Raw genomic sequence first — 19,294 nt, 5'->3', positions numbered from 1 at the left:
GAGAGAGAGAGAGCGAGAGAGAGAGAAGAAAACAATTATTTATTTACACGTATCAAAATTCTTCTCAATCACATACAGTGATAAATATGAAACGAAAATACATACAGCCAACCACGAGTATGACACCAGCATCTGTTTATCGATTATTGCCCAAGTTATTTCCATGTTAATTATATAAGACGTAAAATTTTCTCTCTTAAACAGGTTGAAAGCTATCGAAATTCTCTATAAAATTGGCCAGAATGGAGACATTTCCTCATTTTTTCAGGACCATATTATCTTATGTTGCAAAAGCAGTGCAAATTTCAATGTTCTCTTACAATTTAAATAAAATCTAATAAAATATACATTTTTGTGAAATGTATAAACAAGTAATCATGATGTTTTTATGCATTTATTTAAAATATATATATCATAAAAAAATAATTTTTAACAATATAGTTCCACTTTCAAGTTAGTTGAATTTCAAACAAAAACGTTCGAAAAAATAGTTGAATAAAAAAAATGTTTTTTGAATTAAAATAATAAATCAGCGACCAAAATATGATTTCTTATCAAAGTAGTTCCACTTTTAAGTAGTTGAATTTTTTTTGAAATTTTTCAAAACTTCTAAAAATATTTTAAAATGATTCGAGTTCTTCAAACTTTTCCTATTTTTTTTTAAATCCTGCAAAAATAAAAATATTTCCTCAAAATCTTTCATAATAAGGTTTGAAATATTTTTAAATCTTTCTAAATATTCTCTTAAAATTAATTATTCAAAATCAAGTTATTTTGAAGTCTTTCGCAATTCTTACAAAATTTCCAAATTTTTTTCACCGAAATTGACACACATATATATTTTGTTTTAAATTATTCTATGGGCTATTTGCACCGAAATTTCGGTACGAATAGCCGAATATTGCCTGCATTTGTATACACTTCATTTAAATTATTATTTTAAATCATATCAAAGTTGAAATCACTTTTGAATTTTTTCAGATTACTTATCCTCTTTCCAACTTACTCGAATTTTTTCCAGGAATAAAATAATAGGTGTTCAATATTTATTATACATCAAAATTCAACAATATTGAATATTTGATTTATAATTACTGATTTTAAAAGAACAGTCAGAAAATTCTAAATATTAAGCAGTTGTCCTTTTTCTGAATGAAAAATTTCAAATTAAAAAAAAAAGAATGATAGTCTTTAAGTCTTGTAAATCAATTATTATTCACTTGTTAGTCTTTAATGTACAGTTCAATTAAAAAAATCATTGTAATGTATTTAAATGAAAAATGTTCGGTTAAAAATTAAAATCTAAAATTGGTAAGTGCAAGATTTTAGAATTAAGCATTGTAAACTAAACGATATCATAATTATTGAAAAAGACAATAATTGAAATAATTATTTTTAAAACTGTTGAAATAAAACTTGGACAAACTTTGGTTTTATTTGTACAATTAAAAAAAAATGAATTTTTAACAAAGAAGTTCCATTTTCAAGTAAGTAGTTGAATTTTGAAAAAAAAAAAAAAATGGAAAACGGTTCAGACGGTCCTAACTGTTCACCTTTCGATTGCCCCGATTTAATAACAAGGTCAGTGCAAGGCCCCCCCGTCACTGTTACTAAAACTGAGAGTTGGGTGTATTTTTGTTTCAAAAAATTAATTAAAAAAAAGGCTTCAACATAATAGTTACATTTTTAACTATAGAAATTATTTTTCATCTAAAAAAGGTAAAGTCTCAACCAATTAAAAACGCATTTCTTAATAGAATAGTTAACCACCACAAAATGCTAATAGTTGAAGATACTTGATCAAAAAGATTACTGTTTAACAGAGCTAGAAAAGATTAAAGTGTTTATTAAAACGACGAATTTTCAACCAAGACAGATTTTTAAATCAATAAAGAAAACAAATATTCATCCAAAATGTGGAATTTTCATGTCAAAAAGACAAATTTTCTACAATAGATTTGCATTTTCAATCCGAAAGTATGATTTTCAACGAAGAAATTAACATTTGACTAAATAGTTGATTTACAACCCAAAAAGACGAATTTTCAACATGGCAGTTGCATTTTCAACCAAATAGATTGATTTTATTAAACACAATTGTTAAGTCTTATTGAAAAAAAAAGTTTTCGAGGTTAAAAATTTTATTTAAATAATTGAATACAATCTGTATAATATGTTAAGGGGTTTGAAAGATTTTTTTCAGCCATGTTACCCAAATTTTATTGAAACTGATTACAGATGATCAATTACTATATATATTAATGTACCGTTTCAATTAAAATGTTCAAGTCTGGGAGAATTGGCTCCAAAAATAGACATTTTAGTACAAATGAAAATTCCTTCGTTCCCGCAGTCCGTATGGGAATTAGAAATACACTAATTAAATCTTTATCGTTTTTTGATTCCGGATAAGTTATCATGGTCAACGCAATAATAATAAAAACGTGTTTTGCGACAGCGGCCACTTTTCCTCAAGTCAAAATTACTTAAAAATATCTTTGAAAGTCCATTAACATTACTAGATATAACCCCTTAATTATTTTGAACAATTTTTACAACTTAATTTTTAAGTCAATTCCCTGTTTTCCTTTCTTTTAAATATTATTTCAATTCCACGCATCTGAACTTTTTAAAATAGAACTGAACAGTCAAAATGAGACTGCACCCTCAGAAATTGTAAGCAATATGTTCGCGCAATAAAAATCGCGAATTTTTGTTTTTGCACATGAAAAGCAATGAAAAATCAAGCCATAGAACCAAAAATCAGAAAATTAGGACAGCGATAAATAACCAGGACATGCCTAATAAATCCGAGCGTGTGGTCACCCTACTGGTCACAATATGATTTATATATAAAAATATATGAGCAATTTTTTTATTAATGATAAATGGTAATGCGGAGGATATTTACTTTCAAGGTAAGAGGTTTACATAGATACAGAAAATATGCAGAAACTTATGCAGACTTGAGTATTAATGAAAGGAGTGGAATAGAAAAACAAGAAATATAGCAACAAGGTAACTAAATTCTGCCTCTAAAATTATCATGGAATTCCTATTAACATCGGATAATTATAATTACATTCTTTCAGTATATACTTTATGCAATGATTGTTGAGTAAGAAAGAAGAAAGATAAATCTCACACGCAGTTATAACTGAAAATAAAAGATAATAAAGTTTGATCCAAATAACTGAAATAACAGTAAACATGTTGTAATTCATCAGTCAACATTTTTGATATAAAAGTCAACGCAATGACTATGCGGATATGTCGACTATGTGGAACGTGTGACACTTTGCTTGTTAAAATAATTTGCTTAGGTCCTCAAGAATAAAGTTGAGTGATAATATATTTGAAATAAGCGGTTCGTTATGACTCGGAGGCATTAAACAGTCGAACAGAATAATACTGTTAATTCAGCATTTTGTCGCATTAGACCAGGAGTAAACAAGCTTATGCACTTTTTACTTACCTGCCATTATCGTCACTCACAAAGTCACGTCCTCCCAGCCTTGCACCGCGGCGACTACTCTAGCTCTCTAAAGCCTCTAAAACTATATTTTTTTCTATAGGGTGTAGGTTTAATTCCCAGTACGACTTTCTGCCTTGATAATCATATATATGCAATGTGATATGGCAATGTGTGAATGAATTAACTTTATATCTCTGATAGAGGACACCCTGTACATTCCAAATATGTGTGAAATTTTACTGTAAATGATACAACAGGTGCGTAGGAAAACAAAGTATTTTAGGCGAAAAAAGTGCCTTTCTATGTTTCTGCACTTTGGACTTTTACAGTTCTTTTTAAATATGTTATTCTTTACATTTTGTTCATATTCTGTAAATTTGAACATGCAAAAATATAATAAACTGATTAAGTTTAAAACTTTTAAACACTTTAAATCTTTCTTTCTATTTATCACGTTATGGAGGTTAGGTTGATATTTTTATATTATAGAACCTGATAGAACATTATATATCTCAATTTTTGTCTAAACCTTGTAATGCTTAAAGGAAGCATTTAAAAATGTTTAAAAGTTGTGTATATATGTATATATGTAAATGTATAATGAGATCATTATGTGGTGAATGTATTAATTAATGAGGGCCCTTTTGTTTAATACGGAACTGGTTTTGTTAATGTGCACATGCGTAATACGTGATCACGTGGCAAGTGATTGTCAATCACTGATTGAAGCATTTTTTGTTTGAGATTGGGAAGTGCGGGGTCGCAACGGCTGAGTATTTCACAACCGAAAACTTGGTTATCTTCGTACGATTTGTTTAAAACGCGTTTTTCACATGATATTAGAATTACGTACATTTTGAAGATTGTCCGGAACCATGGAGAGGAGTATCGAAAAAGCAATGGACAAAGTGTAAGCAAATAGATTTTGAGGTTAGGTTTAATTGTTTATCATTCTATAAACAGGATAAATGTCAAATTTTTCTCATCAGGATAAACACTGAAGGTGTTACAGGTGTTATTTTGACTGATCACTCTGGCCTTTGTTTGGGAGGTAAATATAATTTTTAAGTTAAAACATTAATTCCATATTTAAGATTTTAGACGCTCATTGTCAGAATTGTTAGAAAATGGTTGTTGTAGTTTTTCTGAAAGCCCCGAAAAGGGTATTTAAAAAAGCTTGTTCCGTGGAAAATGGATGGATTAGCCGATTACGTTAAATATTTCGTGTAATTAACGTCTGCGAATATGATTAGATGAATGTGGCGACAAAAGTCAGTAACAACTTTCAGACAATTTTTTTTTAAATTATTGTATGAATTCAAATGTATTGAAAGAGTTGCTTCGAAACCTCACCAGTTTCCTCATCAGATTAAATAGTATTCTAAAAAATACTTAATATTGTATATAAAGAAACAGAATGTATAAAATGAAAATGATTAAATAAGCTAATTCACTCAACATTAGAATTTAAAAAAGTAGACTGAGGGAATAAAAACTAATTTTTGTGTGGTTTTCTTTATAAATTCTGCGATTTGTTTTAATTTCGTGAGCCTATTTGTACTTAAATGTCAATTTTGAGCGAATTATCTTATTTAATAATTTTTAATTTTATAGATTCTGTTTATTTATATACAATAATTATTACACCTTTGTTAGATTACTATTTAATCTGAGGAGGAAAGTGGTGAGGTTTCAAAGTCACTTTCAGTAACTCTAAGCTTATAAAATAATAAAAAACAATTGTCTGGAAGTTGTTGTTGACTTTTGTCACCCCATTCATCTCTTTAATGTTGTATTTTTTCGAATTTTCAGAAAAATCGAATAAAAAAAAGTCACTGTGTGAAGAACTGTGTTGCAGGCCAATGAAATATTCTATAATTAAAAATTACAATTCTTTTTAAAGATCAAGTTTTTAAATAAAATTATAAGCTCTTCGCTACAGGAAGTAACCATTGACTGAAATAATCTATATTAATTGAAAGCATTTAGGAAGAGGCTCAAAAGTCGTTCTATTTTCTAAATTTGTGTAGACTTTGAAACCTACACTGCAATATCAACTATAGTTTCAATCAGAATAAGTTGATTTGATTATTAATGTAACTAAAAAATTTGAATGTTGATTACACAATGATTCCTTTGAATATTTTCCAAAATTTTTAAGATATGCATGCTTATTCAAAATTCCTTAAAATGTTTTAAATTTATTAAATTTTTAAATCTATGTATACAATAAGGGGCTACCCCCCTCCCCACACTCACAATAATAGTAATAGACTAAAATTTAACAACCAAATAGTTAAACCTTTAAGCAAAAAAAATGTCAGCAAAATTTAAACCACATCCAAATGAATTTTCAAGCCAAAAAGGCGAGTTTGGCAGAATATAGTTGAATTTTCAACCCAAAAAGGTGAATTTTCAAAAAAAAAGTTCATTTTCAACCAAAAAAAGGTTTCTCTTCTACAAAAATACGATGTTTCAACCAGTTGAATGAAGCGAAGAAAAAGAAATTTTACAAAATGGTTGAATCTTCAACCCAAGAGTAGAATTTTTAACATAATACATGAATTTTCAACTAACATTATGAATCTTATAAGAAAATGGTTCTTGTAACATAAAGCCTAAAAGATAATTTTTTTCTAGGAGATTAATTTTCTATAAATAGAATGTTTATATTTTGAAATCGAAAAGGTGAGTTTTTAACAAAGAAGTTCATTTTTAACCAAAATAGATGATTTTTCTACCATAAAAGTGTAATTTTCTACCAAAATACGTTTTGTAATCTAGTTAAATTACAAGAGATTTCAAAAAAAAATGGTTGAATCCTCAAGTAGATGAATTTTAAACCAAATATTCGAAATTTCAACTAAAAAGTATCAAATAAAAAAAATGGAATCGTCAGCTTTACAGTTAAAAAACTGATTTCCGAGCATTTCCATTTAACCAAAAAATATTAATTTTTAAACAAATATTTGAATGCTCTACCCAAAAAATGAATTTTCACCAAAGAAGATTTCTTTCTTGAAACAGAATACATGCATTTTCTATGAAATACTTGAATTTACAACAAAAAGGGCGAGAGTTGCACTTTTTAGTAAAAAAATTAATTTTCAACCAAAATAAGCGGAGTTTCAATAAAATAGTAAAATATTCAACCCGAGATGAATTTTCAACTAAAATTGTGTATCTTAAAAAAATGATTTTTTAACAAGAGTTCAACATTAGGCCCAAAAGGTAATTTTTTAACTAAGAAGATTGATTTTTTTTTAAATCGCATGGTTAAATGAATTTTTAATAAAATAATTACATTTTCAACTAAAAATATTTTTCAACTATATGAAATTAATTCCGAAACGAAAGTGTAATAGTAGACTTTTGAATAAAAAATAGTTGGATTTTCTTATTTAGTTCGCGTTTAAGTAAAAAACGGAGTTTATTGAAAACAAAGAAAAAAATAAGAATTCTTGAAAAAAGATGAATGATGTTATCCAAGTTCGTAACATTACTTCCAGTGACCCTCCTCCTGTTACTAATCGAAGCTTTTTACGTGAGCCCCTCATCACTTGAAATTGTCAAAGTAGTTTATGGACGGCCTCCAAATTCAAATTATTAATTCCACCCTTTCGGTTTCTAATAAATTCAGTGTAATTTTTGAAATTTTAATTTTATATTATCTAAATATTAGCGATTTAAACAAAAAATTACGGAATTTTAAATGTATACAATTTTCAATTATTTCTTTAAACTTTCTAGTGAAAGGTAATGCGACAACAGACAGTGCAGGAATAGTAGCAGCGATCGCTGATCAAGTTGAAAAACTAGAAGAGACAGAAAATGCTCCCATAATTTCATTGCAAGGTGACAACAGGTAACTATCACAATCATTTATTTCTTGTGAAATTACGAAAGGTTTTCTTGTTTGATACTGTAAATTTGAATTTGCAGACAATGTGCGATCCAGCGGAAGGGGCCAGTTGTTGGAGCGATATACAAAACCGTTTCATCCTGAATTCAATTTGTTAATCACGTTAATTATGATTTCGGGCAAGTGATTATGTTATTTACACAAAAGTTCTTTTTAGAATTAAAAGCGATGAATTAGCAAAAATAAGGAAAGTGAGGTTAAGAAAATGTAGACTCGTGTTTATATAAAATAAATATAATTATTACTATTCGACAAGTATACACGTGGTGCTTTTGTAATTTTTTTTGTATGGAATTTTGTGATACAATGCAGTAGGAAATTCCCGACCCAAAAATTTGGTTTACGGTCATTCACTCTTTCGACGACCATTTCTTCTGTCGTACCACTTGTTGACGGCCAGAAGAATTAAATCTTGGTGCTCGTAGGCCCAAGACAACATTACTAATACAAACATAATTACCCCTATAATAAAGTGGAATAGTTTTGCATCCGGGAAGAAGTAAGCCTGAAAAAAGTTACACATTATTTTAAAGATTTCTTGATTTGATCCATTTGAATGAAAAAATATTAAAGACTAATTTTAAAATTAATGTGCAGAATTCGTGAGACTAAAGCCAAGAATCCAACGACCAAATTTAAACAACCACCATAAAATATTCCTATTACAATTTAAAAATGATAACAATTTTCCTAAAAAATAAAAGAATTCTTTTTCTGGACAAATAAAAAATGGAAAGAAAAATGAGAAGGAAAACAACCAAATCCCCTTCCTTGTCTTTTTTATTTTTTTCGTCTTTTTTATTTTTATCAAATAACAATAGAAAAAAAAAACATCTGTAAATATAATCACCAACGTTTTCGGAAAAAAAATCTGTCAGAGTTCGATTTCAACAGTTTTTGAAATAATTAGTTAAATCTATATCTTTTTCAATTATATCATTCAGTTTACACAGCGTAATTAAAAAATCTTCTACTTTCAAAATTCTTTAGTTTAGATTTTTATTTTGAAGCGTATATTTTTAATTAAAAATTTTTTAATGTTGAGCCTAGAAGACTTAAACAATTAAAAATTAAAAGAGTTTGAAGTTTAAAAATGTTGATAAAAACAGTATTATTTTATCAACTGTAAATATAAATGAATGAGTAAATAATTTAAAAAATGGATCTATACTTTAATTGTTAAAAACTGAACAATAATTTATTTAATAAAATGATTCAACGATTCAACTTAACAATATATTCGTAATTAAAGGCTTTCATTCAATTAAAAATATTGTTTCAGTCTAAATTATTTACCTTTTGAGTGACTTTTAACCCATTTAATTTGAATTTTTTGAATTAAGAAGAATTATTTAATATTTAGAAATATTTGACTGTTAATTTAATACGAGTAAATTGATTGATTATTGTTCTATTAAAAAAATGTTTAATTTATAAGCGAAACTGTTGCATTTTTATGTGGAGATAATAATTGAACACTTATTATTTATAGACAAAATTTAAATAATTTTAAGAGATATTTAGAAGTTTTAAAAAGATTCAAAATTAATTTAAAACTTGAAATGATGTCAATATTTTGTTCAAATAATGTTTCAAACTAAAAAATCATAAACAATTTTCCTAGGAATATTCAAAGAATGTTTTTATTCTTTTGGAGCCTTTCACAATTCTTAAAAAGCTTCTGAAATTTTTGTTTGAAATCTGCAAAAATATACATTTTGTTTTAAATTAGGTTGTGGGTATTTGCACCGAAATTTCTGTACAAATAGTCGATTTTTTTCGGTACGCACACTTCAATTAGTTTTAAAAGTGATTTAGAAGTTCTAGAAAATTTCAAAAATAATTGTTAATTTGAAAAAATTTAAAACAACTTCTAGATTTCTTAAGATCTTGAAATAAAATTATAAAGCCTTTCAATAATGCTTTAACTATTTAAAATAAAAATAATTTAACTTCTAATTTAAGAACTTTTAAAAGTTGAAAAAAATTTTAATTTAAAAATGTTTAATGCTTCTATACTAAAATAACTTCATAATATAATTTTGAAAATTTTTGAAGTTTTTTGATTGATTCTTTAATTTAGAGTATTTTAAATGTTAACGTGTAATTATATTTTTGGAAAAAACTGTTCAGTTGAATGTCTAGAATAGAGTTCGATTTTAAAAATTTTATTGACCGGAAAAAATGTTTGCAAATCGGGGAAAAAACCGGGAATTTTTTTCTTAGATACCAGGGAGAGAGCATCGTGGTTTCGTTGCTGTTACCACCCGCTCAAATTTGTCTTACCTTGATAAGGGTGATGTACGAGTACCGAAACGTTGGCGATTTTTTCTACAAATGTTTCTTTTACTCTGATTTGATAGTAATACAAATAATAAATAAATAAAAAAAAAAGAATGAAGGGGATTTGGTTGGTTGCCTTCTCATTTTCCTTTCCTCTCTTTTATTTTTCTCAACAAAAAAAATAATAATTCTTTTCTTTTTTATGAAAATTTTAACCTTTATTAAAATTGCAATAGGAACATTTTATGGTGGTGTGCAAATTTGGTCTTTGGATTCTTGGTCTTATTCTCAGGAATTCTGCACATTAACATGATTATTGGATGTTAAAATTGAAACTTACTTGCGAAACGTTGGTGACTAATGCAGCTAAAATTAAAGAGCCGCTGAAAACTGGTTTCGGGACGAGACCACGAAGCGGACGATAATTTGTCTCTGCGTGCCTCTTATTAATGAATGAAATCGAGAGAATAATTCTCAGTCCCATATTGACACAGTTGCCGAATATAAATCCTACTGGCCCGAACCAATTGACAAAGGCGCAGGAAACAACCACGAAAATGATTGATTCCCCAATCATGTAACTGCTGTTCTTATTGATAGTTTTACTGTCAGCAGTAGCATTTGTATAGCACTCTGTAACTCCATTAATTCCTAATAAAAAAACGGCCAAGCAGTGCGTCCTCAGTAAGAAAACGGGCAACGATTCATCAATTAATTTAGAACCGCCATACAGCCAGAGTAATAGCGACGAATAGGATTGGCCAAAGACTAACACGATCAAACCTATGGAGGCGACTGTAGAGCAAAGATGCATCAAAACGTTGACGCTTTCTTGTACTTTTCCCTAGAAATATTTAAATTGTGATTCATTTTTGAGATTTTTTTTCAACACAAGCCAGACATGCACTCACGTAAGCCTCGGCCAACTTTAATTTTTAAAAAGCAGGTACTAGACATTTTTTCACGGCATATTATATCCGGGCGTAATGTTACCAATTTTAGACTATAGATCAATTTTGTATGCCGAGAACTGTATCGATAACAGGCTTCACAGACCAAAAAGGGAATAAATTATTTTAAATCAAATGTATGTGGGCACTATATTAAATTCACTTTGAAACGATTTAAATTCCAAACATATTTCAAATAAAAATATTGCGTGTACAACAAAATAGATGAATTTTCAATCAAGAAGATTAATTTTCTACCAAAAAGGCGAATTTTCAACAAAATACATTAATTCTAAATCAAATAGTACTTCAATTATCAACTAAAAGACAGATCTTTAACCAAATAGATGAATATTCAATAAAAAAATGAATATTTAACAATGTAGTTCAACTTTCAAACAAGTAGTTGATTTTTCAACAAAAGAAGATTTTAATTTTAAATCAAGAACCGTCAAATTCAACCAAAAGAATTGAATCCCAAAGCAAACGTATTTTTAATGAAGGAATTTGGTTGAAATAAAATTTCAACAAAATTATTGAATTTTATCCTAAAAAGACGAATGTACTACAATGCAGTTAAATTTTCAACCCGAAAATATGAATTTTAATCAAAAAAGTTAATTTTTCAATCAAAGAATGAAATTTGTAATAAAAAAATTAGAATTCCCAACCAATAATATTATAATTAGATTCTTCAAAGATGAATTTTCAAGCAAAAAGATTAATTTTCAAACAAAAAGGCCAATTTTCACCAAAATACATCAATTCTAAACGAAACACTTCAATTATAAACTAAAATGACCAGATTTTCAACCAAATAGATGAATTTCCAACAACATCAAAATTAATTTTTAAAAAAGTAGCTGAACATTCAACCAAGTAGTTGATTTTTCAACTAAAAGCAGATTTTAATTTTAAATCAGGAACCGCCAAATTCAACCAAAAAAGCAGAATTTTTAACAAAATAGTTGAATCCTCAACCAAAAATTGTATTTTTAATGAAGGAATTTGGTTGAATTAAAATTTCAACAAAATTGTTGAATTTGGGGCCAAAAAGACAAATGTTCTACAATTCAGTCAAATTTTCAACCCGAAAATATGAATTTTAAACAAAAAAGTTCATTTTTCAATCAAATAATAAAATTTGTAATAAAAAAAGATTAATTCTCAACGAAAAAAGCCAATTTTCAACAAAATACATCCATTCTAAATGAAATACTTCAATTATAAACTAAAAAAAAAAAAACATTTTCAACCAAATAGACAAAGCAGTTCAAGTTTCAACCAAGTAGTTTATTTTTCAACAAAAAAGATTTTAATTTTAAATAAAAAACCGTCAAATTCAACCAAAAAGCAGAATTTTCAACAAAATAATCAAATACCCAGCCAAAAATTGTATTTTTAATCAAGGAATTTGGTTGTAATAAAATTTCAACAAAATTGTTGAATTTTAGGCCAAAAAGACGAATGTACTACAATGCAGTTGAATTTTCAACCCGAAAATATGAATTGTAAAAAAAAACTGTCAAACAAAAATATGCAATTAGATTTCTCAACCAAAAAGAATAAAATTATAACACATCAAATATGAGTTTCAACTAAAAAATGTGACTTTTCAACTAAAAAGGTGATTTTTTTACCAAAAGAGAAATTTTCAACAAAATCTTGCAAAAAATAATAAAAGGACGCATTTTGGACCAAAAAATCACTTTTTAATAAAATAGTGGACTTGTCATAAAATAATAATACGAGTTAAAGGGGGGAAATATAAAAATAGGTGAAAGACTGAATAAATATCAGAATAAAGTTAATTTTCTACGTAGTACGTACGGACTAAGCCGAATTTTAGATTCAGTATTTATCTGCTATAATATGCACGAATTTCGATTGAAATTTATATTTTAAAAAATTAATTATTCTGAAATTATGTTTCAAAACGAGAAATATATTATAGAATCTACAGAGGTTTCTGTATATTTTCAAAGGCCCATTTATCACACCGGTTCATATACTGCTCGTGTGATTAAAAGTTTAAAAAATTTTTGTATTGGGATTCATTTTTGCTATAGTGTAAAGAACAAAATGTTAACTTATTTAATTCAGGGTGACCAGCAGCCTTGAAAAGCTGGGATTTTTGATTTTTTTAAATCCTCAAAATCTCCTTGAATTTTTCTAGAGAACCTTCAAGAAATCTTCCAACTGAGAAGTTTTTTATTTATCAACAAATAATTTATCTTTCACTTATTTCAGATTAAATAAAGAGATTTCTAAGCATTTTTTATAGACTTTAATAATTACTTTATAGAATACAATTAACAGACTTTAATATCGTGAATAATTCTATACATTTTTTATTTCGTCTTCGCTAATATAGAATGTTAAAGTATACATTTTTTTGTGATATTCAACATAAAAATTATAAAAATTGTTACTTGAAAATTTCTATGTTAATTATGTTTCAGAATCAGAATTAGAATGGATTAGAATTCAAAGATTATAAAATATTTGAAAGAATTTTCAGCACTTCAAACACTGAATTTCAAAGATTTTAAAACGTTTCAAAGATTTTAAACGATTTCAGAAGTTTTCAAAACATTTTAGAAGATTTGGAAAGATTTCACGAAGATTAAAAATAATCAATCATTTCAACGAATAAAGAAATTTCACAAATAAAAATTTAAGAAAAATTTCACAAATATTCCAAAAGAATTCGAACATTTAATAAAGATTTCAAGGATTTCAAAGATTTGAAAAAGGAACACTAAATCAAATTTCAAAACATTTTACAGATTTTAAACGATTTCAAATACTTTCCAACGAATACGAAAGATGTCACAAAGATTAAAGAAAGCTTTCACAAATATTTCAAAGATTTCCTAAACATTTCACAAATATTTTAAAGATTTCAAGGATTTTAAAGATTTTAACAATTTCCAGTATTTTACAAAAACTTAAAAAGCTTTCGAAATTTTCAAAGAAGACTTCTATTCACAAAAAAACTAAGAATTTGTTTATTTATCGCTTCGCTTTATTTAAAAATGGTTGGCAAAACAAAAAATTAAGTGGCTCATTTTTACTTCTATGACAATCAGTTATTTTATTATTCCCTTTAAAAAAAGGAAATCTGGAAAAACTTGGTTTCTTGACCTGCATAATCTGAAAACATCTTGAATTTCGTTCCTAAGAATTGCTTAACACTCTGTTAATTACTAAATTCCAGCTTATTGTTACTACTTACTGGATGTTGCTCGTTTAATGATTTATCTCGCTTGACCATTTGAGTAAAGTAGAAATAAGAACTGTCCTCGATGGGACGAAAAATAAATCTAGCTGCTAAGGAGCCCAAGTTATTGACTAGTTCATATGCTCCCTGCTGTTTAAATGTGAGTAGAGAAGACATGGTCATGATCAGTCTTTCGCCCTCGGTTAATATTAATTTCAAAATGCTTTGCAGGAAAAAGCTCCATGTGAGTCCGCGCAGTTTCCCAAACGCATCACTTTCCTAAAAGATTAAAACAGGATGTTAAGTTTTATCAGAACGTGAGGGTAGGAGAATAAACTCATAAAAATCTCAAAAAGATTTCAATAATTTCACAAATATTTCGGATCGAATTTAGATTTTGCAAAGCCTTCGATGATTTCCAAAAAATTTCGGATAAATTTAAAAGATTTTACAAAGCCTTTAATTATTTTTTAAATATTTCATAGTGTTTTCAATAATTTCACAAATATATATTTAGTAAAATTAAAGATTTCGGATAGATTTCACAAAGACTTCAATTATTTCATACTAATTTTTGATAGATTTAAAAGATTTTAATAATTTCAGAAATATTTTCAAATATTTCGCAAAGATTTTTGATAGATTTAAAATATTTCACCAAGACTTCAATGATTTTCTAAATATTTCAAAGATTTCACAAAGATTAAAATATTTCGCAAACATTTATAGTAGATTTAAAAGATTTCATAGTGTTTTCAATAAATTCACAAATATTAGCAAATATTTTTTGAAAATATTTCGCAGATTCCTAAAGATTTCAAATATTTCCCAAGAAAAAAAGACTTCAATATTTCACTAATATTTCCAAAGATTTCACAAAGATTTCAAATATTTCAAAAAGATATTGGATATATTAAACAGAGTTTATGAGGGCATCAATGGTTTCCCAAAGATTTAAATAATTTTACAAATATTTTAAAGATTTCTTCGCAAAGCATTTTCAACGATTTCAGAAAGATTTCAATGGTTTCCCAAAGATTTCGGATAGATTTATAAGATTTTATAAAGACGTTAATTATTTCCCAAAGATTTGAATAATTTTACAAATATTACCAAATATTTCGCAGATTTCAAAAAATTTGACAATGATATCACAAAGATTTCAATGATTTCTCAAAGATTTCACAGTTTTTAAATATTTCGCAAAAATTTCGTACAGATTTAAAAGATTTTACAAAGGCTTAAATTATTTTCTAAAGATTTCATAGTGTTTTCAATAATTTCACAAATATTACAAAATATTTTTTTTTCATTTCCCAGATTCCTAAAGATTTTCAAAATATTTCGTAAAAATTAAAAGATTTCAATGGTTTCACAAAAATTTCCAAAGATTTCACAAAGATTTCGAATATTTCGTAAAGATTTTGGATACATTAAAAAAAGTTTATAAGGACAACAATGGTTTTTCAAAGACTTCAATATTTTCACAAATAGTGCCAAATATTTCCAAAATTTCAAGGATTTCTTCGCAAAGCTTTCCAACGATTTTAGTGGTTTCCCAAAGATATAAAAGGTATAAAATATTTCGGAAAAATTTGGCATAATTTAAAAGATTCTACAAAGATATCAATGATTTCACAAAGACTTCAATGATTTTCCAAATATTTCAAAGATTCAAATATTTCGCGAACATTTATGGTAGATTTAAAAGATTTTCCAACGATTTCAATGATTTAAAAAGTATCAAATATTCATTAAATATTTGAAATATTTCGCAGATTTCAGATAGATTTAAAAGATTTCACGAACTTTAATGATTTCTCAAAGATTTGAACACTTTCACAAATATTTCAAATCTTCGACAAAGGTTTCCCAAAGATTTTATAATATTTCGCAAAGATTAAAAGATTTCAATGATTTCACAATGATTTTCAAAGATTTCAGAAAGATTTAAATATTTCGCAAACATTTATGGTAGATTTCAAAGATTTTCCAAATATTTCAATCATTTCAAAAATATTATCAAATATTCATAAATTATATTAAATATTTCGCATATTTCAGATAGATTTGAAAGATTTCACGAACTTCAATGTTTTCTCAAAGATTTGAACACTTTCACAAATATTTCAAAAATTCGACAAAGATTTCAATGATTTCCCAAAGATTTCACAAACATTTGACAAAGATTTCAAATATTTGGCAAAGATTTTGGATAGATTAAGAACATTTTACAAAACATAAATTATTTCACAAAGATTTCAGGTAGAGTTTTCGAAAAATTTTGAACGTTCTAATGAATTTAATCGTTCGATTTCAAAGAGAGGCAAATCAATTATTGGCCCCTCCCTGTGTGATTTATGTATATCAAGTTACTTCATATACATAATTAGGTTAATAAAATCAGTAAAGTTAAATTTATATTGGTACCTACGTTATTCTCAAGATGACCAGGTAAAAAGTCCTTTAAATCTCTGAATGGGAATTCAGATAAGACGTACTCTTCTTCATTTTCATTCACGGACATCCTCCTCCTCAACTTACTTTTTTCTTTTCTCAAACTTTTAATATAATATTGGAAGTAGAGATAGTGACTCGTAGTGTAAAATATTGCTGCCACTAACTGGGCTACTCCAAATGCCAGTAATGCGTATTCTGGATTGTAAATTATGAAGCAAACGAATGTCAGAGTTCGAATTGCGATCATAATTGAATCTAGAACTATCTGAAATTTAAACATAAAAAAAATTAATAATTCTGTAATAATTAATTAAAGATTTGAAAATCGTGTCCATCAAATAAACGTACTCTTAATCTCACGAATAGAAATGCACTGGAAACTAGTTGAACAACAAGCGAAGATAATTCAATCACACAAGATGCTGCGACTGCCCAAACAGCAAATGTGTAATATGCTGGCAATTCTTCGTCTGTTGTCAAAACGGAAAGCCAGATATATCCGAGAAAAAGCGAAAAAAGGCTACACAGTGGTACTCTGAAAAAATGTTGTTTTTATGTTTTAAAAGCGAAAAAGCAGAGTTTTATTGAAAGATGAAAGTATAATTTATTTAAATGAGAATTAATGTATTTTAAAAATTAAGGGAGACTTACGTCAGCCATAATAGATTCACAACTTGAGCCCAATTGTGCTCAGCTGTATTCGTCAAACAAGCTTTGAAAAATGGTTCTTTTAACATAGATAGAATTATCGATTCTAGCAATAACAATCGAACGTTCATTACTCCCAGTACGTCCTGACCTACATGTCGCACCGTAAAGGCATTTAACAGGAATGTTACGCCGCGACATACTATCTAAAAACATTTTAATTCATTAAAATTAAATAGTATTTTGTCAAAAAGCTCGTAGAAAATGTATTTTAAATCCATTAAATCTTAGACGTTTTCCAAAACTAAATCTTATTATTATAACGTGAATAAATGCTAAAAATGAAAAATGAATGTATTTCGCAACTTTAAAAATATAAACAATGAACAAAAATATTAGGAGTTATTCACATTTTAAAAATAATATAATAAAAATATTTTACACAATTTTGAATTGAAAATTTTACAAATCCAGCAATTTCAGATTGGGTAAAATTTAGAAAAAAGAACAATATTTCGAACGGAATAAAAAGGAATTACACTTGTATTATTTCAAATTAAAAGCGTTCAAAATTGAAAACTAGTGTATTCGAATAATATTCAATTCGAAGCCAATAAAATTTGACAATTTGAAATCAAAAACTAAATTAAATGCTTCAAATTCAAAGGTTCTAAAATTCTAGACTCTTGAATTGTTAGATGAAAAAATTATAATTTAACATTATAATGGATTAGATACATTATTCCAACAACAAAAAATAAATTCAACGTCATTTGCACAGTTTCGGACGTTGAAAAGTTAATGATCCCGAACTTAATTTAAAATTGTAAAAAATATTCGTTCACCAAATTGTTAATTATACTTTTAAAAATTCAACCATTTCACTTTTAATTGTAAAGTTAAAGCTTATGAAAGGAAAAATGGATAATTCTGCGTTCAACATGAGAATTCAGAATTATTTAATTATTCAATCACTGAGATATCAACTTTAAATAGTTCAATTTTGATCTACTCAATATTTTTATTTTAAGAAACTCAATTTTTAACTTTTTAGTTTCAAATCGGTTTATTCTTAATACTTCATTTAGAATTATTATTAATTCTTGAAATCTTCTAATCAAATATTTTTCAATTGTAAATCATTAATTTTTGAAACCTTACACTAAAACTCAGACAGTTTTAAGACACTGAAAATAAAAAAGAGGAATATAAAACAAGATCGATATGATTCCAATTTTCAACTCGAAATTGTTTTTTTTTCAGTTAAGTTGGAAATGTTTAACATTATGGAAAATTTTCAAATAAAAATTAATTCAATGTTTAATGACTAGTTCAAAAATCTTATATTTAAGGATATTTTTAAATCTAAAATTATTATATTAGAAGTAACTAAAATTAAAAAAAAAAAATTTTTTTGAAAGATTTAAGAGTGATATTGTTCTCACATTTTTGGTATTTAAATTTGAAATTACGATATTTTGAAATTGGATACATTACCATATTAAGAAATTGCAAACAGAAATTTTCGAATTTAAGCGTTTGACGCAAAGAAGACTTTTAAAGACTCAAAATGGAAACTTTTTTAGAATTGCGCGTATTTGAAATTATAATTTATAGAAATTTTAAAGAAATAGAAAAAGTTGCGAAACAAAAGACACGCGAAAAACGAGCGGATAGCGAAAAAACAGAAGCTTCAATGTGGCTAGAATGAATTAATCGTAAATTATTATGTATGATTTTATTATAAGATTTATCATATTTTTTCGAAAACGTTTAAAAAAAAATTGTGTACGTTGTTTAAAAAAGCTCTAGTAGTTCTATTGCTTTTTTTTTAATGGATGGATAGAAAAACTGCGGAAATACATACCTGGAATATAATACTAAAAGAAGCATTCTCCAAACTGCTTTTTAAAATATTAGGTGTCATTTTTTATAAATAACGGGGTGAATTTCCAACAGTCTGTCAAAATAGTTTTGAGGTTATATAAGAATTGAATCGCTATTTAGAGCATTTGGAGCATCTCGGGCAATGATATCATTTTTCGACTTTTCGTTATTGTAAACTGCACACTGTGAGGTAAAGAGCTTTTGGAAAATTGACAGGGCGAGCCGCTCTTTCATGTTTTGGTTTCGATTGTTGAGTTTTAAGGAGAATCTAGCGCAACACATCTGGTTATGTCATGACCATTTCTTCACGTAGTCACTTTACCACGTTGTCACCGATTTTTAGGGATGTTTACGACCATTTTACGATTTTCTGCTTTTCAAGACCGGAAAATTTACATAGGAGGGGTATAGAGATTTCCCGGAATACGCATGACATCACAATCCAT

The 19,294-nt window shown here is 27.1% G+C and overlaps 3 protein-coding genes across 3 annotated transcripts in view; 1 reads left to right on the top strand and 2 right to left on the bottom strand.

Moving 5' to 3' along the window:
• The window catches only part of LOC117168456 (cytoplasmic aconitate hydratase-like), a 25,660-nt gene extending 21,970 nt beyond the window's left edge, over nt 1-3,690 (bottom strand). The window contains exon 1 of the mRNA XM_033354120.1: nt 3,476-3,690. Coding sequence (XP_033210011.1) covers nt 3,476-3,482 — 7 coding nt within the window. The 5' untranslated portion in view covers nt 3,483-3,690. The remainder of the gene's footprint in view (nt 1-3,475) is intronic.
• LOC117168459 lies at nt 3,613-7,655 on the top strand. Its single transcript, XM_033354126.1, has 5 exons — nt 3,613-3,732; nt 4,220-4,385; nt 4,465-4,526; nt 7,226-7,340; nt 7,418-7,655. The coding sequence occupies exons 2-5, from the start codon at nt 4,351-4,353 to the stop codon at nt 7,479-7,481; spliced, it is 276 nt and encodes a 91-aa protein (XP_033210017.1). The 5' UTR covers nt 3,613-3,732; nt 4,220-4,350; the 3' UTR covers nt 7,482-7,655.
• On the bottom strand, nt 7,616-19,294 carry LOC117168457 (protein RFT1 homolog). Its single transcript, XM_033354121.1, has 7 exons — nt 18,829-19,294; nt 16,965-17,167; nt 16,662-16,848; nt 16,288-16,578; nt 13,869-14,132; nt 10,021-10,524; nt 7,616-7,902 (listed from the first exon to the last, which is right to left on the bottom strand). The coding sequence occupies exons 1-7, from the start codon at nt 18,886-18,888 to the stop codon at nt 7,744-7,746; spliced, it is 1,668 nt and encodes a 555-aa protein (XP_033210012.1). The 5' UTR covers nt 18,889-19,294; the 3' UTR covers nt 7,616-7,743.

The sequence above is a fragment of the Belonocnema kinseyi genome, chromosome 2, assembly GCF_010883055.1.
Source record: "Belonocnema kinseyi isolate 2016_QV_RU_SX_M_011 chromosome 2, B_treatae_v1, whole genome shotgun sequence".
Taxonomy (NCBI): Eukaryota; Metazoa; Arthropoda; class Insecta; order Hymenoptera; family Cynipidae; genus Belonocnema; species Belonocnema kinseyi.
The sequence above is the reverse complement of the archived record's forward strand: the minus strand, read 5'-3'. Positions and strand labels throughout refer to the sequence as shown.